Genomic DNA, 25,899 nt, shown 5'->3' on the forward strand with positions numbered 1-25,899 from the left:
AAACAGTAGGGCTTCCCTAGTGGCGCAGTGGTTGAGAATCTGCCTGCTAATGCAGGGGACACGGGTTCGAGCCCTGGTCTGGGAGGATCCCACATGCCACGGAGCAACTAGGCCCGTGAGCCACAGCTACTGAGCCTGTGCATCTGGAGCCTGTGCTCCGCAACAAGAGAGGCCGCGATAGTGAAAGGCCCGCGCACCGCGATGAAGAGTGGCCCCCGCTTGCCACAACTAGAGAAAGCCCTCGCACAGAAACGAAGACCCAACACAGCAAAAATAAATAAATAAATTACTAAACTCCTACCCCCAACATCTTCTAAAAAAAAAAAAAAGAAAAAAAAAAGAAACAGTAACATAGTATTGACAGTTTTTCAAACTAGGAACATTTGAAAATATGCTCCATAAATTTACTGTGTCGATTAAAGGAAAATTGATAAAAGATGAATAGCTAATTCTCTCTGATTTACAAAAACTAAAAATTTTACATTGTGGTTGGAAGTCTTTAGTGCAGTAAATCATGTGCTTTTCATGGACCATATCTCACAGATGCAGTTGGACGTGAGATAATCAGATTTTCACTCCCCACAAGCTGAACAGCTGAAAATGTCATACCAATAATACTTGTCAAAGACTCAGTGCTCCTTTCCTGCCTGTCTGATTTAAGTTGTTGTGGTCAGTGTGAGGAACCTGTGATATGATAAGATAGCATTCATGAGGTCATGTGGTTTGCAAGTACCCAATCTTAACTAAGCAGCCTGTGAGCACCTCCGAATGAGGAAGAGAGGGATACTAACCTTGTCTGTTTGAAAGCTTATTTTGTGTTCAGTGATAAAATAGTGTGGGTGTGTGGCCATATATATATATATATATATATATATATATATATATATATATATTATATATTTAAAATTATTTTTCCATCAGGAGTTAGTTTTAGTTTCTGAAGAAAGTAAATACTATAAATGCATTCATCTCCTTTAACTTCAGTCTAAAGGATTAAACATTTTATTGCAAATATTTTCTGCCTGTTTAAAATGAAACTATAGAAGGTAGCCATCATTTCTTTTTCTGCTGAGAAAAAAACTAGATGTTAAAGGTTAATATTGTTGGTGAATTTTTTAATCAGTTAACATTTCTGCATTTCCTAAATAGAAAATTATTTCTTTTCAGTCTGGCAATATCTCCATTGAAAACATATCCACAAAATGGCCATCTGATATATATGTAAATAGATAGATATAGATGTAGATATTTAATATATTTATATATATAAAACAGCTTTATTGAGCTTTAATTCACATACAGTACAGTTCACCCATTTAAAATGTGCAATCCAGTGGTTTTTTGTATATTCACAGAGTTGTGCAGTCATCACCACAGTAAATTTCAGAACATTTTTATCACTCAGAAATTAATCACATTCCCATTAGCAGTCACTCCTCATTTCCCCCAAGTTCCCATCCCCCAGCTCTAGGCAAACACTAATCTACTTTCTGTCTCTATTGATTTCCCTATTCTGGACATTTCATTTAATGGAATTATACAATATGTGGTCATCTGTGACTGGTTTCTGGTACTTAGCATAATGTTTTCAAAGTTCATCCATGTAAATAGTAGCATGTATCAGTACTTCATTCCTTCTTATTGCCTAATAATATTCCTTCATATGGCTATACCATAATTTATCCATGCATCAGTTGATGGACATTTGGGTTGTTCCTACTTTGGGGCTATTACAAATAATGCTGCTGCAAGCATTTATGTACAGGTTTCTTTGTGAGCATATTTTCATTTGTCTTGAATGTATACTTAGTAATGAAATTGCTGGGTCATATGGTAACTCTATGCTTAACCATTTGAGGAGCTGCCAAACTGTTTCCCAACGAAGCTGTACCATTGTATATTCCCGCTGGCCGTTTATGAGGGTACTAGTTTCTTCACATCTTTGCCAATACTTGTTATTCTCTCTTTTTTTGATAGCTATCCTAGTAAGTGTAAATGTCATATCATTTTGGTTTTGATTTGTATTCTCATGATGGTTTATGATATTGAGCATCTTTCCCTATGTTTATTGGCCATTTATATCTTCTTTAGAGAAATATCTACTCAGACCCTTTGCCCAGTTCAAATTGGGTAGTCTTTTTATAATTGAGTTGTAAGAATTCTTTATATATTCTAGACACTAATCCCTTATCAGATAAATGATTCAAAATTTGGTTGATTGGATGGACTGATAAAACCCATGATTTAGCTTTAGAGAAGAATAATTCCTCTTAAGAATTCAACCCAGATAAGAAAAGAAATGCTTCGTTTTTATGAGGATGTTTTGCTAAAGGTTTGAATTTTTTTCAGTGCTCCAGCTAAAGGTTAAATCATATGAAATGTACGTGGTACTTTGATGTAGCTTTAAAAGTTCAGAGTGAAACAAGTGTGAAGTGATTTATTTCCTGTAATTGGTCATAAATTTACATAGAACCTCATATATTCCTAACCTCATCACCATTGACATTAGAGTACCTTCTAAATAATGTTAATGGTTTCAATTTTATCAAGATGTGTCAGCTGCCAGGAAGAGGGCAATGGCAGTTTCATTTTGTTTGCCCAAGTGTACTGGATAAATCTAAGTATGTACTACAGAAGGATTAAGAGTTCTTTGTAAATGACTTTTATTTCTTCCCCCTCTCTCCTTTTCTGGTAACAAATGCACAGTATAAATTTCTTCAGTTCCGAACCTTACTTTTCTCCTTTTTCACTTATTAATGTGGGTATGTACTTTTTTTCTTTGCTTTTAATAATGTAAGTTTTAACTATTGCATTTTATACATTTAACATAGAATCTATATTTTTTTAATTTTAAGTGTTTTATCAGTTTAAAAAAATAATTTACATACATTAAAGCCAAAAACATTTTCAGCATTGTCTATTTTATATTATTTCAATAAAATTCTTGAAGTTTTAAACTAAATCTAATTTTTAATTACTGTAGGTAATTACTGAATTTTGGCTGTTGTCTATGTTTATCGCTATTTTTTTGGGTGTTTTTGTTTTTGTTTTTAAACAAGCCTGTTTATTGAAAGGATCTGAAAATAGTAATAAGGCTTTCAACATTTAACAAATTTTCAAGATATTAACAATATGGAACATTAAGAATTGACTTCAAAAACCCAAAGTTTCCTAGGTCATTCCCTGTCACACTTAGGACTTGGTCTACACTGGCTCTGTTGTCTGAATGAGTGACCTGTGTTCTGAATGCCACTCTCTTCTGGACCTAAAGCTGGGAGTGTCGCCCCCTCAGCCCGTGGGAGCCCGGGTGGGCTGCCCGCTGTGCCCGAGCTCTCGGGCAGAGGGTGGGAGCCGACCTCCATCCCCAGCACCAGCTGAGCTACCCAGACGGGCACGTTATCGCTAGTTTTAATCTTTGTTGTGTGTATAATTGAGAATAAATGTAACGTATTATTTCCCATTGACATTTATTTTAAATTTTGAAAATCAGGAAAACTATTAAAATTATTTTGTAAGGAATCCAACAAAATCACTGATGAACCTTTGGGAAAAAAGAGTAAAGCCTTTATAACTTAGAAACACAAATCTATGTTATTGGACTTTATGTACATCTGCCCATATATATATGTATATATTATACATCACTTATAGAAATGTTACATTTAGCTTTAAAAGCTATAGCTCTGTGTTTTACAAAGATTGATTATACAAGCCCAAATGTACAAATAGGAGCTTTTATAATCTGATATGACTCAGTCTTGGAAACTTACTGCAACTGTTTTGCAGTTCACTTGGTATCACATGACTCACTTCAATGGTTTAAACCCTGTCTAGTAGTGATCAAAGTTCATTTGGTTAGGGGTTTTTTTGGTGTGTGGATGACTTTTTTCCACTTTGTTGTGGATTGATTGTCTTTCAAAATACTCAGTGCAGTCCTTCTTCTTATTCTTTTGAATCTCAGAAAGTGGTAGTTGCACAATTCAACCTCCAAGCATACACACTGGGAAAAATTTTTAACTTGAAATAATATACATGGAAGCAATTTTAACTGTAAAGCATCATATAAATATGAGTTCATTATTAATTCTATTACCTCTACATGTTGACAATGGAGGAAGAATAACCTGTTTTGTCTCTTTAAAATCAACTATAAAATCAGCTCTAACATTTTTCAAGTTACCACTGTTCTGTAATGTGCAGAAAGAAAGCAAACACATAGAGAACATGTTGTGTCCTCTGTTTACATGGTCACTAGCCCAAATGATCAAGTTTTCTTAGGACAGATTTTACTGTTATTTATTAAGAAGTTATATTTAAAAGCTGTATGTCTCTAAAACTATCACACTTCTCTGTTTTACAAAAGAAACTTCTATCTTAACCTTTAGTTGTTTAGGGAATGAAGTAGACTAAGGAAAAATTACAGAAAATACTTCTATATCCTTAATGATTAGGAAGTCCTTTGGGGCTTCAGAATATTCACCACTGCAGGTTTTCCCTGCTTTAAAATTTTAATGTAATTTTTCTGTGAAACAACTGTAATAGTTTTTAATACTCCTTTTTAGTGTTTGTACTTTTACTGTCATGCAGTTAGAAACTCTGCTGTTTCCTGTCAAAACCTACGTTCATCAGACTATGAACATGACAGTTTCCTGTTTTCTTATTACCTATAGTGCATTTTGTGCTTTATTCTTTATAAGTTGTATAATATCTTAGCTTATCACTTTCCTTTTCTAATTACTAAATACTTCCTTGGGTCAGCATTGCTTAATACATGGAGAGAAATCCTTAAGTCCAAACTCTTTGTTGATAGTGAGAGGTTAAGATTTTGTTAACTTTTTAAGTTGTAATGAGTATATCAGAATGTCTTAAGTATTATTTAAATAAATTCTACATGTTTTTACTTTTTTTTACTCTGTCTCTTAATGCATAACATGATGAAGCAATCCACATCAGGTAAGAAACAGTACATTATTTGGATTTTGTATATTAGCACTCTTATCTGTCTGCTTATTAGTATTCTCATTCAGCATTTAAAAGGACAGGATGAATAATCAGTACCCCAGGGTTTTTTCAAGAATCCTGCTGGCTTTTCAGTGTAGTTCTTCAACATTCTTAGGTGCCTACTCTGGTCAAGTCAGAATGCTAAGTTCTAGGATACAAAAATGATTAAGAAATAATCCTCATCATCAGGAGCTAACAAGAGGTAAAATACATGTACAGCAACCAACCATTCCATATTTTTCCAGATGGTACTGATTTTAAATATTTAATTCCAGCGTTAAATCATATAATTTGGAAAAAACATATCTATTAATATAAACTCAGGGACTTCCCTGGCGGCCCAGTGGTAAAGACTCCGTGCTTCCACTACAGGGGGTACGGGTTGGATCCCTGGTCGGGGAACTAAGATCCATCATGCCTGTGCAGCACGACCAATAATAATAATAACAATAATAGTAATAATAAGAAAAAGTCAAATATACATGTGTGTGTGAATCACTACAATATTAAGGTATGTGTGAATATACTTATGCCTGTTGATTTATTTAAAATGTTATAAAAGTTATAAAAATGGTTTGTAAAAATGCTAATATTGTAAAGTATTAATATCAAAATAATACTGGAAAACAAAAAAATACTTTCAAAAATAAAAGAAGCAATTTTGATTTTTTTGTTATTGGATTATTTGGGGGTTTTGTTCTGGTTAATGTAACTAATTTATTATCAAATTGTCAAGCTACAGATAAATTTGGAAGCATATTTGAGAGGCTTTATTGATCACCTAGTCTTGGGATACAACTAAACAAATAATTGAAACTAAGAAACTTAATATGCATGGTGGAAAATGTTTGTTTTTAGATTTATACCCCTCCTTGTTCCCTAAAGATTTTGAGGCAGTTTGCATGAATACATATAATACAAAAATAACCAAAAATTAGGTTAATTAAGCCAAATGAAATTGCTGATACTTGACTTTCACTTACAAAAATGGCAATATCATATGATTCAAACTAATAGTTAAAATAATTAGTTCTTGGACTTTTATTTAATAATAGACATTTTAATTTAAGTGTAAGATATATACAGAAAAATGCATAAATCCTAAGTGTCCAGCTTGATGAATTATCTCAAAAATGAACATGCCCATTTAACCTTCCACCAAGGTCAAGAACTAGGACCTTGCCAGCATTTCAAAAGTCTCCTTGTCACTCTTCCACTCACTGCCTAGTTTTTAACCTTATACTAATGAAATCATACAGAATGAATTATTTTGTGTTTGGCTTCTTTTGCTCAGTACTGTGAGATTTATGTTGTTCCATGTAGCAGTAATTTTTCATTCATTTTTGTTACTCTATTGTGTCAATTATATGACTATACCATAACTTATTTACTCATTCTACTGTTATTTCCATTTGGGATTATTATGAATAAAATTGCTATGAACCCTGTTATAAATGTTTTTTAGTGTATTATTATACTTATTTCTATTTTTCATATACTTAAGAATGGAATTGCTGGGTGACTTATTATTTATCGTTCAAACCAGGACACTTTTGAGAATGAAAATAGTTTGTCCCAAGCAAACTGTAGTCTGTGATTATTTTAGGTGTAGGGTATGTAGATAGATGGTCAACTTTAGTACTGCCAAACCATTTTCAAAAGTGCTTTTACTGATTTACACTTCTACCACCAGTTTACATTCCATGTCTTCACTAATGTGATTGGATAGCTGAAAATTCAATGTTGTATTTTCTAATAAGAACCTGGAATGAATTTAATCAGTATGATCAGTTAAGGGACCATTAATTTGCTTTAATGACCAACCTGGCAGAAGGTAAGGCAAAAGTTTTCTTGCAAAAATTAAAGAGCTTATGTTACAACACTTTGGAAAATGGCTTGGCAATTTACTAGAGCTTAACACAATGACCCAGCAATTATATTCAAGAGAAATGAGTGCTTATATTCACCAAAAAACATATTTAAGAATGTTTCTAGCAGCCTTATATGCAGTAGGCTGGAGACAACCCCAAAAGCCTTTAACAGTATAATGGATAGTTAAATTTTGATATATTCACATAGTGGAATACAACATGGCACTGAAAAAGAGTGAACAGCTGCTATACATGCCAACATAGATGAATCTCACAAACATAATGTTGAGTAACAGGGGCCAGACACAAATGAGTACATACCGTATGTTTCTTTATATTAAGTCTGAGAACAGGCAATACTATTCTATGGTGATAGATGTCAGAGTAGTGGCTACCTTTGAGGGAATGTAGGGTTATCACTCAGAGAAGAAGGGATACAAGGGAGCCTCCTGGGGTGCTGGAAGCATTCTGTATCTTGATCCAGATGGTAGTTACATGGGCATATACATAAGTAAAAATTTATCAACCTGTATGTACACTTAAAATCTGTGTGCTTTTTACTGTGTTTTATCTTACTTTTTAAAGAACACGAGCCTAAACATTACCTTGAAACAAACATACTCTCAAAATTTTCTCAAGCAGTTTTGACATTATAGCATTGTGGTCATAGAAAAATACCACAGAACATCTCATTTTTTTTAAATTGATAGATTTATTTTGGGGAACAGTCTTAGGCTTACAGAAAAATTGATCAGAAAGTGCAGAGGTACACCCCCTCAATGCCTTTCCACAGTTTCTCCTATGCACATCTTGTGTTAGTGTCATACATAAGCTAATATATATTATTAACCAAAGTCCTTATTTACTTTAGGATGCACTCTTTGTGTTGTACAATACGTTCTGTGGGTTTTTACAAATGTATGATGACTTGTATCTACCATTACAGTATCCTACAGCAGCGTTGCACTGCCAAACAGTCTCTTGTGCTCTACCTATTTATTCTTCCTTCTCTCTCTTTGAACCTCTAGCAACCACTGGTCTACTTACTGTCTCCATCATTTTGCCTTTTCCAAAATGTTATATGGGTGGAATCATACAGTATTTAGCCTTTTCAGATTGACTTCTTTGACTTATCAATTTACATTGCCCAGCACCCCTAGCAGCCTAATATTAAACTGCTTAACAGTTCTTCAGACCTCTCTCTTGCCTCCATACTTTTGGTACACACTTATCTCTTTAATGGGACCTTTCCAATGTGTGTGACACCATGTGATACTTTCTAACCAGAAAGAATTACTGGTACAGAATCAGTCATTTGGAGAGAAACCAGGACCCTACTCAAAGATTTGGAAGGGGTCCACTCCTAAGAAAGGTACATTTCGTGTGTGTGTGTGTGTGTGTGTTAAAGCTCCTGAGTTGTTTCCCTAAAGACCTTTCCTCTAGAGTGTAGACCAAAGACAGGCCTGGAAAATCTTATTTTTAACAAATTTCTAAGATGGTCTTATCAGGGAAGTTTGAAAAATAATGTTTTGGGGAGAGTTTGTTTTTCTGGCTCTAGTTATTTTAAACAGGTTTATTGAGATATAATTTACATATCATAAAGTTCTTCCATTTTAAGTGTAAAATTCAGTAGCTTTTAGTATATTTATAGAGTTGTGTGACCATAACCACAATCTAATTTTGGAATATTTCTATCACCCCAGAAAGAAACCTCATGTCCATTTTCAACCATTCCCTTTGTCCTCCCCCCACTTCCCTAGTCGTAGGCAGCCACTAATCTACTTTCTGTCTCTGTAGACTTGCCTGTTCTGGACATTTCATATAAATGGAATCATGCAATATGTCGTCTTTTATATTTGGCTTCTTTGACTCAGCTTAATGTTTTTGAGGTTCATTCATATATCACTACTTCATTCCTTTTTATTGCCAAACAGCGTTCAGTTGTATGGAAATAGTGTCTTATTGTGAGCATTTTACCTGCGTACATTTATTCAAATGATTGTCTTAGTTTTTTCATTTTCTTGGTGTGGTTTCTTATGTGTAACTCTCCTCTAATATAGTGTAGATCTCCTGTTATGTGTTAATCTTTTCAAACAATTTAGGTGTACTACTAATTTCACCTTCTTGAGTAAATCTTTCCTCTGGCCTGCTGTTCTTCTTCAAAGAGGTCTGGCTGCCTGGAGGCCTCCTGCACAGATGTCATCTTGGAAGCTTTTTTTGTTATTCTAGGAATTCCTTTTGCCTCACTTTTGTATTAGACTTCCTTTTTCCTGGATCAAAAACAAAAGGATGTCTTTCTTGGTGTACTTCATTTTGGTGGAGCATATCACCTACCTTTCAGTTGTGGGGGGGGGGAACGATGGAAGATAAACTATAAAAAGGATTTATCTGATTCCGGTTCAAGTCCTTTAAGCTTTTAACTCATATTTTAGCCTCACATTTAATTGATAGTTTGTATGGGTATAAAAAAAAATTTTTAAGGTAATTACAATTTTTTAAAATATAGGTTAGAAATGTTTTTCTGAGAATTTTGAAGGCACTGCTGTAATTGTCTGATACCATTCTGATTCTTAATCTTTTATGTAAAACTTGTTGTTTTGGGCTGGATACTTTGTCTTTTCTTTGTTCCCAGTGTCCTGAGATTTCATTGTGAGGTACTGCAGTATAGGTCTACTTTTATCCATTGTCTTGGGCACTTGACAGCTTTTTCAATTTCAAAGCACATGTCTTTCAGGTCAGAGAAATTTATGTTTAAGACCCTTTTTTAGAATATCACTTTTTTTTTTTTTTTACATGGATGCAGCGTCTTCAGAAGGAATGAATGATGCTTTTTTTTTTAAGTTTTCTTCTCCACAGTCTGTTAACTTCTAGTTTCTTTTTTTCTGGTTTCTCTTAGATGCTTTCCTCAAATGTCTGATAATACTTTACTCTCTACTCAAACTTTAAGACTAAAGAACTTAAGGACTTCCCTGGTGGCGCAGTGGTTAAGAATCTGCCTGCCAATGCAGGGTACACAGGTTCGAACCCTGGCCCCGGAAGATCCCACATCCCGCGGAGCAACTAAGCCCATGTGCCACAACTACTGAGCCTGTGCTCTAGAGCCCATGGGCCACAACTACTGAGCCTGCGTGCCTGGAGCCCATGCTCCGCAACAAGAGAAGCCACTGCAATGAGAAGCCCGTGCACCACAACAAAGAGTAGCCCCCCGCTCACCACAGCTAGAGAAAGCCGGCATGCAGCAACGAAGACCCAACACAGCCAAAAATTAAAAAAAATAAAAAAGACTAAAGAACTTAAAAATCTGACAGGAAGTTCTGAATGCCTGGGTAGGATTCATTGACTATGACCGTCATTGTAGGATGATCCTGCTGAGATTCTTCTTCGGGGAATCCAAAGATTCCTGAATCCCTTTACATACAATTCAGAGACTCCTGGTGCCTCTTTTTCCTTGGTGAATCTCAAAAGTACTTCTAGGCACATTCATTGACTTTAAAACCTATGTCTAATTTCACCCAGAAAAATAATACATTTTTTTCTTTTCCACGATATGAGTGTATTTCACAATTGAAGTTTTTGTCATTGTTGTTCCCAGTGTCACGAAGATATTCCTATAGTCTTTAACCTAAAATTAGAAAGACAGTGGGCCTCAAAAGGGTATGCTCCATCTAGTATGTATGTATACTTTTCAAGACAAAAGGCAGTAGCTTTTGTCAGATTCTTTATCCTGTGATTGACCCAAAAAAGATGTCAAACAAAACCAAACAAAAAAACATTGCCTAAAGAGTGGTCCTTATCCTAGGATGTACATCAAAATTACTCAGCTTTTTTGAACATATACATTCGTAGACTCTACCCTTAGACCAGAAGAAAGTTTCAGGAAAAGAGGTTTCAACAGACCGCTCCTTGTTTCAACCACCAGATAGTAGAATTGGCCCAGAACAGCTTGGTTGTACTACTGAAAGATGGTGTCCATTTGTGTATACCAGACACAAACAGGCAGATATTGATAGTTCAGGAGCACTTTTGTCCTGCATTATTGATAGTTGCATTTCAGGTAAATCAACTCCTTCCTGAGTCAGCCCCATTTGGTTTGAACATAGGATCTGCCACAACGATTCTCTGAATACATCAAAATCTCCTGAGATGCTTGTAAAAAATATAGTTTCTGGGGTTTTACTCTCCAGATTTGAGATCCTTAAATCTGGGGAGCGATTCTACATTTTTAATAGGCATACTTGGTTATCCTAATGCTAATGATCAGTGGGCCATGTTTTGAGATATGCTAATCTAAGTTTGTTATTGGTAATATCCCTGAAAGTTTTTCTAGGGGGGTTGGATTAAGAAGGTTACTTGTCTGCTTTTTGTTGTTGTTGTTTTCTTTCTTTTTTCTTTCTTTTTATTTGGCCACACCATGCGGCATGCGGGATCCTAGTTCCCCGACCAGGGATCAAACCCATGCCCCCTGCAGTGGAAGCGCAGTGTCTTAACCACTGGGCCACCAGGGAAGTCTCTGTTGTTGTTTAAATATAATTAGTTCCCAAGAGTCTAGTAATAAGGGTAAGCAGTACAGCTCTTAGATGCAGGCAACCAAGACAGCACTTTAGAGGGCCCAGCTCTGGTCCTCTCCCAGCCAGACTCCTTTTCACAGGATGCCCTCCCAGAGGACATCCCCACCTGAAGTCTAACCCCTCTGAGACCATACTCTACATACTCAGTACCCTGGAATTCCTTGCCCAGATGTCTACCTTCAGAGCCTACCACAGGCCTCTTCCCTTTCAGAACCAGTATGCACACTCCTAGGTCCAGGGGATAACTAGGATATAGCTTCAGTTTTACCGTCCCTTACCTTCACATTTTTCTTCTTTCCGCCAAAAAATTTCTCTATGTCTTTGCTGTTCTACATTAGCAGTTCTCAAAGAAGCAATAATTGCATCTCCTTTGACATTGAATAAATGACCCTTCAATCTGTAGTTCACTTTATATAATATTTGAGGTCGATTATTACATTTGATATGAGGCTACAATGTTTTAATTGCAATAAATTTTGTTAGAGCAAAGAGAAGCTATAGCTTTCCAAACAATTGGGAAGTTGTGGTTCCTCCGCCATACACCTCCTTTATAGCCAGGAAGAAGGAAGACACGTGCTCTATATTATTTCTTCAAAAAGGGTTTGGGGACAAGAAAAAGGAAGACATTAACTGACTTAATTTTACACTTGGAGCTATAAATCATGTGTTGCAATATGGTGATAGGATGTTGCATCAGAGTGTGGCAGTTGTAGTAATGCAGTGTGTATCACAACCACGGAGAGGTCTTTGTGGTGCTCTGTGCCCTTTCCCTAAAGATTCAACTCCAAGTTTATATCCAAGTTTATATCCCTTCTGCTATGCCAAAGAGGAAGGTTTTACTTAAATTACATTGTACCTCACTATGATGTTCTCTTAGCCTAGGGCACAGGAATTTCTTAATGGCTGAAGGTTTACCTGAGGCAGACATCATTGTGTTGAGTCCCAGCATCCCTCTTGTTTCCCATTGTCACATACCAACAGGGAAATACTAGGGTTTCTTCACTTCTTCCTGGAAGTCTATCGGGAAAGCTAGGAGGTGTTCTGGCAAAGCTGTAATGTCTTTACTCTCAGAACCGTTAGTTTTGAAAGTGTATGTAATATTTCCTGAATATTTCACATTGTCTTTATCTCAAGATTCGAAAGATAGTGACCAGGAATTTGTCCTGGAGAAACAAAATTGCAGGTTGATAGTAATGATAAGGACAAGAGACATGGAGTATATTTTTAGCAAATTCTTGATAGTAAAGGTAGATTTTGATAATTAATGGTTTTTATTGTTTTGGATTTTTTTTAACTCTTCTACTTTATCATAGGAGAAAATTCATGGTGTATGAGAGAAATTCAACAGGTGATAATATCAAAATTAAATTTTATATTTAAAACATAAGCCCCTTGAGGAGAAGCTGATGTCTTAATTATATGATAGTGGATGTGGTAGTATCTATGGTGGTGGGTTTGGGAATTTGTGGGAATTTAGGCAAAGAAGTGGCAGATGATGAAAAGAAATCACCCTTAATACTGATAAAACTGGTTTGGGAGAATGTGGTTTTGATGGGTGCAACAATGGGTTTTTCAGTACTGAACTCTAGAATTTGTCAGACTTGTCCCCCCAGAAATAGGTAGCATTTGATCTGCATAGCCCTTCCCACACAAGGGTATGGCCATATAGAATTCCAGGGATAGAGAAACAGAACCTGGTTCCCAAAGATGGAAAGAGAGGGAAAAGAGCTGAGCAATATGTGCCATTCCTCTTCCCTACCCCTGGTGAAAGAAGTCACTCCTTCTCCCTGGGAGGAATAGGGGAGAGAAGGCAAAAATGTTATACATCACTGGCCTTCCCTCTACACAGAAGGACATATCAATAGTGGGAAGAAGCATTTCTGCCCTCACTGAGTGATAGTGGTATGGTGGTCTTTAGGATATTATAACAGGATGGAGACTCCTAGCAAATTGTATTGATTTGTAAACCATTATCATCATTCACAAAATTATGGAGACATGCTCTAAGACAGTGTGTGTGATAGTTCAGAGTATTGTCTTTATTAAGTCCATATCTTCTACAGATGTACATTGAAATATTTGCAGGTGAACTGATAAGATGGCTGGGATTTACCTCAAAATAATCCAAGAACAAGAGAGGCATATTGTAACAAGATTGTCCATGATGTGTTAGATGTTGAAATTAAGTGATGGGCACATGGAGTTGATGTTATCTCTAGTAGAACAAAGGTTCCGTTTGAATCTAAACTTGGGTATTAGCTATATGTCCTCAGCAAGCTACACTACCTGAGTCTCTATTTCCTAATGTCTAAAATGAAGATAATAAAATCAACCACACAGGACTTTTGTGGTGATTCAATTAAAATAAGTTATCTGCTCATCGCGTTAACATGTGAGAGTCACTAAAAAATTGGTAGTTACTATTTATATCCATAAATGGAAAAAGATCAGGGTATCTTCATACTTAAACATGAAATGTTTGCTTTCTTGGAGTGTGTACATTTCCCCAAGTTGAGTATATTAACTTGTATTTTGTTTCAACAGCTCAGGTGCCTAAAAGGCCAGAGGGGCTTCTCCGGCCAACCCCCTTTTGATGGAATCCACATCGTCAACCATTTAATAGGAGATGATGAATCATTCCATTCCTCTGATGAAGAGTTCATAGGTAATTCCTTACAGGAAAGTGGCATTGGTTTTCCTTTGCACAGAAAATCTGGCCTGATATCTTTGGACCCCACTGTGGCAGATGGTAGTGAAAGCGAAGCAGAAGACAGTGCTCTGAAGACCAGAGAGAGCAGTGAAGTGGTTCAAAAGGAGTGGCCCCCGAGAAGCGAGTCGTACTCAACCACTGTCTGACCATCACTGTGACCTAGACTGTGGATTTTTTTAAGGGATCAGTTATCATGACTAAGGGTTTTTGGAATATATCTGTTTCATATGTATATATATAAGTATATATATTTTACAATCTTAACTGCCTTTTTATCTTTGCCAAATCTTCACCACTGACTTACCATTGCTATAAAGTAGAGTGGAATATGGTTAATGGGAAAAATAAGGTTCTAGCAGTATTACTAAATATTAATGTTTCTTGTTTAGGAAATGCAATTATATCTATATGTGGGAACCATTTTGAAGTTCAGAACTGTGGAAAATTGAATTTTCTTCAGACAAAACTGTTCTTGTGCAATATTTTATGCTCAGTGAACAAATTGTGTATTTATGTTTATCAGCTTGTTTTCAGGGTGGCTGTCTACACACATTTGACCAAGACATCTGATTTATCTTGTTTTTTTTGTGTTTGGAGAAATTTTTTTTCAACTAAAATTACTGCTTTATTAGTGGGTCATTGAAAATTCCCAAACGCAAAGCCTTTTTTTCACATAATTTTATAAACACAAGTTAATGGTTATTTGTCTTGAGAATTCTAAATTTTGTTTTAATTTCAGATTTTTATGTGCACATGATGCTTCTGTGTGTTGCCTACCAGTCAGAGTAGTAAGTTAACTACAAATATAGTGGGGTTTTGTACATATTTATAAATCTGCACCACGCAACATTGAACATTTTATGTGGAGAATGTATCTGTTGCAAGATGACTGCCTTCAGCATTATAAAAGGACCTCTGTAAATAATAGGTTAAAAGAAAATTGAAAATAAAACCAAACACTAATATTTTAATAGCTTTAGAATTTTGCTTAGCATTCAACACTAGCAGATTCATAACTGATGCTTGTTCAAAGACACTATTGGTGAAATCTTTTACTTCATGTGTATGTAACTAATAAATTTTTCATGATTAGAGAGGTAATAGCACACATTACTTAGTGCTAATATTCTACTTAATATAATTTAATCAATGGACTGAGGTCCACAATACACAGCAATTGTATCTGCAAATAATCTATGAACATTATCTTCAGATTCTCTAGTTACTAATCTGTAGATAAAGCAAGCCATAAGAATCCTTTCCTACCAATTCTTTATCATCTAGACTTTTTTTCCCTAGGAAACTGAATGCCTGTCATTGATAAATTAGAGGAAACACCCAAACTACACTTGTACTATGGAAACACTACAAAAATGTGTTGGCTGGATGCTTTCTACCCTCATTTTCATCAGCAGCCTATGGAAAAAAAAATAACCTTCAAGAATAAGAGGAAGGTAGAATTCGGTAAATATGGAGATACAGTTTTGCACAATATGTTGCATGCAGAGAAAAAAAAATTACATGACACAATGGAACAGAAGAGACAAAAATAGTTTTCTGTCTAAACCAAGGAGTTAAGCCTTACGGTACATCGTAGACAAGAGTTTCCCAGCAAACCCTTTATAGCCATTTTGCTTGAGAAACAAGATTGAAAACATGCCTATTGTCTCCATAGCTCCAGGCTAAATTCTAGTGGTTAAGTAATTTACCTGTGGTCACAAGTTAGTAAGTAATCAGAGCCAAGATTTTAATCCAAATCGCTCTGACACCAAAGCATTTGAAAAGGCTCAGCTAATGAATTTCTCAATTCCCTGCTTTTCTGACAGTTAATGTGATTTAAATAAGTTTGATTTAAATTGTTTCCTGAATATATTATATAGATATATATCTATATGTATAGATATGCAAGTATCAACACTCATAAGCTTTACGCAGCTCATGAACATAGATACTACTCCTAGAATTGTTTGACTGGTGCCTTTGGGATTCTCTTTTGGGGTTCATTGCTGTCAGTCTCGAGGCTGTTGATGCCCAAGTGAAATGAGATGATTCATGGCCACATGATTGCTTTGACCCCCGACATCAAGAAATCCGAATGATCCAGCCCATGAGCCAGTTCCAGCCAACATCCTGTTTTCACATGACCCACAAGCTAAGAATGATTTTTACATTTTTTAAGAGTTGAGGAAAAAATCAAAAGAATAATATTTTGTGTCACATGAAAATCATATGACCTTCAAATTTCAGTGTCTAAGTTTTATTGGCGCATACCCATGCTTATTCATTTGCATGTTGTCTGTGGCTGCTTTTGTGCCACAGTAGCAAAGTTGAGTAGCTTAAAATATCTGTTATCTGTCCCTTTAGAAGTTTGCTGACCTTAATTTAGATACTCAAAAATGTAGGTTTACCTCTTCAGTTTGTCTCAAGTAGAAGACTGAACCATTTGCTTTTGCTGTTGAGCTAATGGTTTGGAAACCTAAAATTTTCTGGTGGATCCTATACTTACAACTCTTCAGCATGGAGAGTGTGCCAGCTATTTTAGATTACAAAGTCTTCGAAGCCATAGACAAATTTGGAAGGGTATCTGTGCCTTTGGAAATGGAGAAAGAAAGGGAAGAATACCAGAATCCTAGCACTGTTCTTTAAAGCATGCATCTTTGATTGACCTTTAGGTTTATGCTTTATGCTTCACTGAGTCAGTGTTATAATTTGACTTTAAAAGTAAGAACATCTTTCTAGAACCATGTTTCAATTCTAAACTTTGAAAGATATTCTTAAAGAATTTCCTAAGTACTGTTTCTGGTTAGGAATTAGTTGTTAAAAGAATCATGGTAAGTAAACCTTACTCTGTTGAGACTTGTAATTTGGATAATGAAAAAACTAGAAACGACAATCTTCTCATTCAAGATCTTTGATTCAAATACTCCTTAGAAGGGTTTAAAATCTTCCTGGCCCTTAGGATGTAATAGGATAACTTACTCCCTTAGGATAGTTACTTTCTGGTGTCATTGCCATCCTGGGTTGAAATGCTGAGAGAGACTACAAGTCACCTGAATAAAATGGAAATTGCATTGAGGTGATGAAACAGACCTTAAAGATCAAGAAAATATTTCAACAGCCTTTTAAAAAATTAGTGGTAAATTTTTTCTTCCTGGAAAAATAAGTCAAAGATGTAACTTTACACAATTTCTACCCTTTTTATTGATATTAAGCATTCAATGTTTGATGACTAATTGAGACACCAAGTCCTAACTAACTGGTTCGCTATTTGGGGAAGGAAAAAACAACTTTTTCTTAGCTCTGGAATGTAATGCAGCTTGTTACTCTCCAGATAGTGCCTTTGATTGAAAACAAGGTCTAGACCTTTTAAAGTATTTTATTTCTGACATCATAAGAAATTATTTGGTTCCTCATTCTTCTTTATCTTTACACAGTGCACTGTAATTTTCAGATTTAAAGTAAAATGAGTGTATGAATTGTGTTTTAGTAAAGCCCTTTTATGACCAGCTCAATTTTTGTGTAAGTACCAAGTGTCAACAGCTAACATTTCATGAAATCAGTGATTTACTTTGTTAAAACAATGAGCTTTAGCCTGAAAATTATTGCTGCTCTGTCGTTAATGAAACAGTAAGTTTTTTAAATTAGTTAATTTTAATTTAATTCATTCTACTGAAATTAAATTTTCTGATTAAAAATGGAGTGAATGCTATTTATAATCCAACTTTTTACATCAATCCATTGATCTACCTACCCCTTCTTTTCACTCCAAAGACAGGATAGAATAATACATTAGATATACTATAGAGATGCAAAATTATAATGTATTTCATTTTACTGTTGGAATTTCTTATTGTAACATTGTATGATAACCTGAAATGTTTACTTGTGCCTTTGCTTTAAACAATTAAAGTTTTCCATTTTATAAGAATTTCTGTTTCCTTAAACTATTCAACTTAAAAGGGGATAGGCATCAAAAAAAAAAAAAACTTCAAAAATGTGTGGCCTAACATCAGATATTCATGAGTAAGGCTTGTGCTCCGTGGGTACAGGGACCATATCCACCTGTTCCACCTATGTGTAACTAGTGCCAAACAGAGAGCCTAGTGTATATTTTTCAATTTAATGAAAGGCCTAATACCTGGATTTGTTATTTCCTTCAGCAACGTGGTAGTTTTTTGAAAATAGTAATGGCAATATTTTCATCTCACATTGTGTTTTAGGTTATTAAATTAATTAGCAACTAATTCAATAAATATAGTTAAATATAATTTGAATGTACATAGGTAATTATAAAAAGAAAGTTATGCCTTCTGCATCATCACAATATTAATAATCATTTAATTCAGAAGCAGTAGTTCATTGTATATATATATTATATATACAGTTGTATAAAATGTAATTTATAATCCAGGGTTTCCTACCTTGGCACTATTGACAGTTGGGGCCAAGTTGTTGCAAGTGGCTGTCCTGTACATTGTAGGATGTTTATCAGCATTCCTGAGCTCTACCCACTAAATGCTAGTAGCACCCTCTCTTTCAGTTAGTTGTGTCTCCAGCTGCCAAAAGTAGGGAGGACTGGAATGAAAATCACCCCTGGTTGAGAATCTCTGGTATATATTTAGAACTGAGTCAAAAAACAAAAAGCCACTAGGACTAAAACTAAAAATATATACATCTATTGAAGATGGATATCAAATTTGTTTCTAGTAGCTGGTGAGAAAAGTAAAACCTGAACCACAGTGAGGTGCCTCTTCACACTTATTAGAATGGCTATTAAGACACACACACATACACACACTAACAAGTGTTGGTAAGGATATGGGAAAATTGGAACCCTTGTCCAGAGCTGCAGGGAAAGTAAAATGGTGCAGCCATTGTGGAAAAGTTTTGGCAGTTCCTCAGAAAAGGTAACCATAGACTTACCATATGATCCAGCAATGCCACTTCTAGATATATACCCAAAAGAAAACGGACTCAAACAGATATTTGTGCAACAGTGTTCATAATAGCATTATTCACAATAGCCAGAAGGTGGAAACAGCAAATGACCATCAACAGATGAATGGATAAATAAAATGTGGTATATACATACAATGGAATATTATTCAAGTATAAAAATAAGTGAAAAAAAAATTTTTTTTGGCCGTGCATGCAGCTTGCAGGACCTTAGTTGCTCCATCAGGGACTGAACCTGGGCCCCAGCAGTGAAAGCACTGAGTCCTAACCACTGGACTGCCAGGGAATTCCCCGGAACGAAATTCTGATACATGCTACAACATGGATGAACCTTGAAAAATGCTAAGTGAAATACACCAGACACATAGTGTGATTCCACTGATTTGAAGTACCTAGAATAGCAAATTTATAGACATATATCAACACAAGTATTTCTGTACTTCTATACATGTCTAACACGTAGACATTAACCATGGAATAGGGGTGTGGGAGAAAGGGAAGTTATTGTTTAATGGATACAGACCTTATGTTTGGGATGATGAAAAGCTTCTGGAAATGGATAGTGGTGATGGTTGCACAACACTGCATGGATTTAATGCCGCCAAATTGTACACTTAAAAATGGTTGAAATAGGGACTTTGGTGGTCCAGTGGTTAAGAATCCACCTTCCAATGCAGGGGACGCAGGTTCAATCCCTGGTCAGGGAACTAAGATCCCACATGCCTCAGGGCAAGTAAGCCCTCGCACCGCAACTAGAGAGAAGCCGTGTGCTGCAACAAAGAGCCTGAGCGCTGCAACAAAAGATTCCGAGTGCCCCAACTAAGACCCGACAAAGCCAAATAAATAAATTTTCTTTAAATGGTTGAAACAGTTTTTTAAAAATAGGCATGTTGAGAACTTAGAGTCAGCTTATAAATTAAATATGTTCAAGTAAAGATATATAGAAGGAAAAAAACCTAATACCTGAAGACATAAAATTTGCAGTATCCATGAAATAAAAAGGTTTTTTTAGGTGTAGAATTCTGTCACTAGACTGGGACTCGAGCTTTGTGTTGTTGAAACCTGGACAAATCACAGAAATTTATGGCTTCCTTGCTGCTGATACACCAGACTCCTGGGGCCTTGCCCTTCCTGGAATGGGCTTCTGCCACATTCCCACAAGACTAGCTCCCTAACTACTCTTCTTTGCTTAAGTATCACCTGCACAGGAGGCCTTTCCTGACCCTTTTAAAAAGCCCCTTCCCAGCTTTATTTTTCTCCATTGCATTGATAACTGTCTATGCATTTTACATCATTTGTTTTTGTCTGCCCACACTAGAATGCAAGCTTTATGATTTTTGTCTCTCTCCCCAGTATTCAGGACAGTATCTTGGCTCACAATAAATGTTTGTTGAATGAGTGAATGAATAGTTGAATAAATCACTGTACCTCAGTTTATTCACTATAAAAATGGGATAAACAACATCTGTGAAATATGAATATCAGTGGGAAACCCAGTGGAATCTCAGTGCAACCAGCCTGACTCCAGAGTCCTCTAATTACTGAATACTGCTTTGGCGGAAGACACCCACCAGGCACTGTTGAGGAGGCAAAGATGAACCAGACCTGTCCTCACACATGGAATGAAAGATACAAAGGTACGGATACAGTGCCATCGGAATTCAGAGATCACATCCAACTTGGTGGAAGGGCCTCCTTCGTACTGCTTCCTGCTCTCTGCCCATCCAAAAGCCCCACCCTGCACCAGGGCAGGGCCCGTGATCCCTGCAACAACTGTTCTGTAAGTCCCATTGTCTCCTACCCAATGACTTGCTCTTACCTAGGTGCTATTGTCTCCTGATCTGGGTGTATGGCTTCATCTCTTCTGCACTCTAGATTTTACCAAGGGTGTCTAGAAATGAAGCATCATAAACCAGCGTGTGGGATTTCAGGACCAGAGAATCTTTTTGTATCCTGAGTTGACTCTAACAAAGTAGCTACTACTGTGTCCACAGCCCCCGCCTTTGTCACCCAGGGCTGGCCACTTTTTCAGAGACTGCAAAGGATCTTCTCTGAGGCTGTCCTCGTTAACAGGAGAGAGCAGGGCAGGTGGAAAGAAACTGGTTGACTTTCAAGATGTTGTTTCTCTGATTTTTTTTTTAAAGGAAATGCATACTGTACACATGAGAGACTCCAAGGCTGAGAGATGCCGTGGCAGTTGAGATGCACCTGGGAGCGCCTAACTGTTCCCTGCCTCTGCTGCAGGGGGTGGGACAGGCAGCCACTGCACACAGCCCTCCACAGCAGATGGACCAGGGCAGCCCATCAAGTCATAGCACCTCATCTCCTCCCCTACCAAGGACTCTTCTTTCTCTCCAGGTGAAGGCTTTCCTGGTCTCTTGTATCATCTTTGTCACTCCCATCCAGGTCTGGAGTAGGGACCGCTCCTTGGTGTTTGCTGTACTTCAGTCTTCAAGGCACAACTGTGTGTGGACCTGCCTAACCCCAACCAGGCTGATTCTTCCCTGTGGGTAGAAGAGACAACATTTATTCCCCACAGCCCTGCATTGTCTCTTCTGTTTTGCATGTCTCGAAGTCCAGCTTCTACCCTCATGCCCTTCACTGGAGCTCAGGATTGGGCCAACTACACTCCATTTACAAAGAGAGTTTTAAAACCTTTGGTGCACGAATAAATGTTTGTCTCTGCAGCCTTCTCTCTACAGATAAGCTTCTGGTCAGGCTTAAGCTGCTCAGCTTAAAGGAGTCTCTGAGCCATTTCCTTCTCCCCTGCCTCATCAGCCCACTGAGCTGCTGCCAGAGCTGCAAAAGCAATCTGCCAGGTAACGAGGTGGAAACCCCAACAGTGAGGAGTCGTGATGTTCAGCATAAACTTATAAAGAAAAGCATCAGGCATTTCCCCCCAGTTAACTTAGTTCAAAAGCTAAGGCCAGGTCCAGCTCTGCCCTATTCTGGTGAACTGCCTTCCAGTTGTGCTCTGTGGAGGGATGTCCCTGGCAGGCAGCTCCCCAGGCCAGTGCTGGGATTTGAGTAATCACAAGCCCAAGTCGGGTGTGTGGGAAGGTGTGTTGTTTGGTCTGGCCCACAGCCCTTGACACTCTGTAGCTATTTTAAACAAGATCCCACAGCCTTTCATTTGCTTCACTAATTTCCCTAAAATAGAATTGTTTAGTTGTGGGTCAAAATTGGAGAAGCTTCTTCTTCATCACCAAACTGCTCTTTGATGAGACTGGAGACCACACAAGGCCCAGAGCCTAGAAGGGCTTTGCACATAGTAAGTGCTCAGTCAACGTTAGCTAACAGCGAGATCGTGTGTGGCATCTCTGAATCCCCAGAACCAGTACAGGCCACTCAGTTAGTATTCATGGATTTGAATGTTCCTTCTCCTGCCCTGACTTCTCATCTGCACTCCAGTTCTCTACTTCCACTATGTACATGGTATTTCCACATAAATATGTTTGAGGTGATGGGCCAACACTCTCTGTTTCCTAATTTCTGCCCATAGTGGTAATTATACTACTTGTTGTTGTTATTAACACATACCTTAGAATCTCATGGCTTACAACATCGTGTCTCATTCCTGCTACACGTCCATCAAAAGTTGGCTGCTGCTCTGATCTACATCGTTTTTACTCTGGGAACCAGGCTGATGAAGCCACTTCTATTCTTTTTTTAAATAAATTTATTTATTTTATTTTTAGCTGCATTGGGTCTTCATTGCTGCGCGTGGGCTTTCTCTAGTTGCAGTGAGCTGGAGCTACTCCTCGTTGCAGTGTGCGGGCTTCTCATTGTGGTGGCTTCTCGTTGTGGAGCACAGGCTCTAGGCACGGGCTTCAGTAGTTGTGGCACATGGGCTCAGTAATTGTGACTCACGGGCTCTAGAGTGCAGGCTCAGTAGTTGCGGTGCACGGGCTTAGTTGCTCTGCGGCATGTGGGATCTTCCCGGACCAGGGCTCGAACCCATGTCCCCTGCATTGGCAGGTGGATTCTTAACCACTGCGCCACCAGGGACGCCCACCACTTCTATTTTGAACATTGCTGATTGTTAAGGCAGAGGGAAAAGTGATATGGTGAACAATATGCTGGCTCCCAAATCTTCTGCTGGGAAGTGATATACATCATTTTCATTGATGTATGTCACTTAGCCATTTCATTGGCTAAGTCACACAACTAAGACTCCTCCAAGGAGAGGCAGTAAATATTTGGAAACATAGTACTTACTTTGTGCCAATAACTATTTTTAAATAACAGCTTTATTGTGATATAATTCACACACCATAAAATTTAGCCTGGGACTTCCCTGGCGATCCAGTGGTTAAGACTTTGCCTTCCAGGGCTTCCCTGGTGGCGCAGTGGTTGGGAGTCTGCCTGCCAATGCGGGGGACGCGGGTTCGAGCCCTGGTCTGGGAGGATCCCACATGCCGTGGAGCGGCTGGCCCCGTGAGCCACAATTGCTGAGCCTGCGCGTCTGGAGCCTGTGCTCCACAACAAGAGAGGACTCGATAGTGAGAGGCCCGCACACCGTGATGAGGAGTGGCCCCCGCTTGCCACAGCTGGAGAAAGCCCTCGCACAGAAATGAAGACCCAACACAGCTATAAATTAAAAAAAATAAAATAAAAATCTCTGTCTCCTATGACACACCTTAATCCTACTTTCTCTATACAACTTTGCTGATAATGCCAATCCATACTGATTTCTCCATATCTAAATTCCTAAACATATTTAAAAAAAAAAAAAAAGACTTTGCCTTCCAGTGCACGGGATGTGGGTTCAATCCCTGGTCCCACATGCCTCACGGCCAAAAAAATAAAAAAATAAAACAGAAGCAATATTGTAACAAATTCAATAAAGACTTAAAAAATGGTCCATATCAAAAAAAATCTTTGAAAAAAATTTAGCCTTTTAAAGTATACAATTACATAATTTTTAGTATATACACAGTTGTTCAACCATCACCACTAGTAATAATGGTTCACACCAATTTTAGAATATTCGCATCAATTTCAGAATATTTGCATCACTCCAAAAAGGAAACCCCATACCCATTAGCGGTCACTCTCTATTCTCTCCTTTCCCCAGCCCCTAATATTAGTAGGCAACTATTTTTTTCTGAATAATATTCCAGTATATGAGTATACCATATTTTGTTTATCAATTCATCAGTTGATAAACATGTGGGTTGTTATTAGCTCTTTGCTATTGTGAATTATGCTGCTTTGAATATTTGTGTACACGTTTGTATGTGAACATAGGTTTCCAGTTCTCTTGGGTGTATACTTAGGAGTGGAATTTCTGAGTCATATGGTAACTCTGTTTAACATTTTGGGGGACTACCATACTGTTTTAAGTGTCTGCAGTATTTTACAATCCCACCAACAATGTATGAGCGTTCCAATTTCTCCACATCCTCAATACTTACTACTGTCTGTCCTTTTTATTTTAGGCATCCTAGTTGGGTGTGGAGTGGTATCTAACTGTGGTTTTGATTTGCTTTTCCTTAATGATTAGTGATATTGAGCATCTTTTCATGTGCTTATTGACCCTTTATATATTTTCTTTGGAAGTGTCTATTTAAATCCCTTGTCCATTTTTTAATTGGGTTGTTTGTTTTTTTTAATTGTTGAATTAGTAAGAATACTTTGTATATTCTGCATACCAGTCCCTTATCAGATATATGGTTTACAAATATTTTTTCCTATTCCATGAGCTATCTTTTCACTTTCTTTTTTTTTCTTTTTTTTTTTTTCTTTTTTTTGTGGTACGCGGGCCTCTCACTGTTGTGGCCTCTCCCGTTGCGGAGCACAGGCTCCGGATGCGCAGGCTCAGAGGCCATGGTTCACAGGCCCAGCCGCTCCGTGGCATGTGGGATCTTCCCGGACCGGGGCACGAACCCGTGTCCCCTGCATCGGCAGGCGGACTCTCAACCACTGCGCCACCAGGGAAGCCCTCTTTTCACTTTCTTAATGGTATCCTTTGAAGCACAAAAGTGTTTAATTTTGACGAAGTCAATTTTGTCTATTTTTTCTTTTGTTGCTTGTGCTTTTGGTGTCATATCTAAGAAATTATTACCTAATTCAAGGTCACTATGATTTATAGTTTTATATAAAAGAGTTTTATAGTTTTAGCTCTTACATTTAGGTTGATGATCCATTTTGAATATGGTGTGAGGTAGGGGTGAATACTTTTTTTTTTAAATAAATCTTTTATTTTGGAATAATTTTAGATTTTCAGTACAGTTGCAAAGATAGTGCAGTTCCCATATACCTTTCACCCAGCTTTCCCTAATGTCTAACATAACTATAGTACATTTGTCAAAATAAGACATTTTAAATGGTACAATAGGTTTAACTAAACTACAGACTTTATTCGGATCCCACCAGTTTTTCCACTTATGTACTTAATGTACTTTTTTTCTATTTCAGGATCTAATCCAGGAAAAAGCATTGCATTTACCTAAGTACTTTTTATATATTAGGTAATTTAATCCTCACAACAATATAATTATCTTCACATTACAGAGGAAATAAAGGCATAAAGAGCTTAAGTAACTTACCCAAGGTCATATTGCTAGTAAGTGATGGAATTTTTCTCATCTTTATCATCAATCCAAAATTCTAGGTAAATTACACTACATCCTTCAGTCACCTCCCAAGGAAGGTGCATGGGAGTTAAATGTTGTGAGATGTCGCTAGTCTGAAAATGTTTTTATTCTTTTTTATTCTATTTGATTGATAGTTTGGGCAATATGATAAAGACTGCCTGATGTCCCCCAGTATCTTGGGGTTCCGAAATTTC

General features: G+C 37.1%; 1 protein-coding gene across 8 annotated transcripts in view; it reads left to right on the forward strand.

Annotated features, from left to right (window-relative positions):
* Nucleotides 1-18,072, forward strand: part of EVI5 (ecotropic viral integration site 5) — a 250,785-nt gene extending 232,713 nt beyond the window's left edge. For all 8 annotated transcript variants that reach the window (XM_081226568.1, XM_081226566.1, XM_081226567.1 and 5 more), the window contains one exon: nucleotides 13,985-18,072. In XM_081226568.1, coding sequence (XP_081082694.1) covers nucleotides 13,985-14,296 — 312 coding nt within the window. In that variant the 3' untranslated portion in view covers nucleotides 14,297-18,072. The remainder of the gene's footprint in view (nucleotides 1-13,984) is intronic.
* Nucleotides 18,073-25,899: the final 7,827 nt, after the last annotated feature.

The sequence above is a fragment of the Mesoplodon bidens genome, assembly GCF_964165515.1.
Source record: "Mesoplodon bidens genome assembly, chromosome: 2".
NCBI classification, from domain to species: domain Eukaryota; kingdom Metazoa; phylum Chordata; class Mammalia; order Artiodactyla; family Ziphiidae; genus Mesoplodon; species Mesoplodon bidens.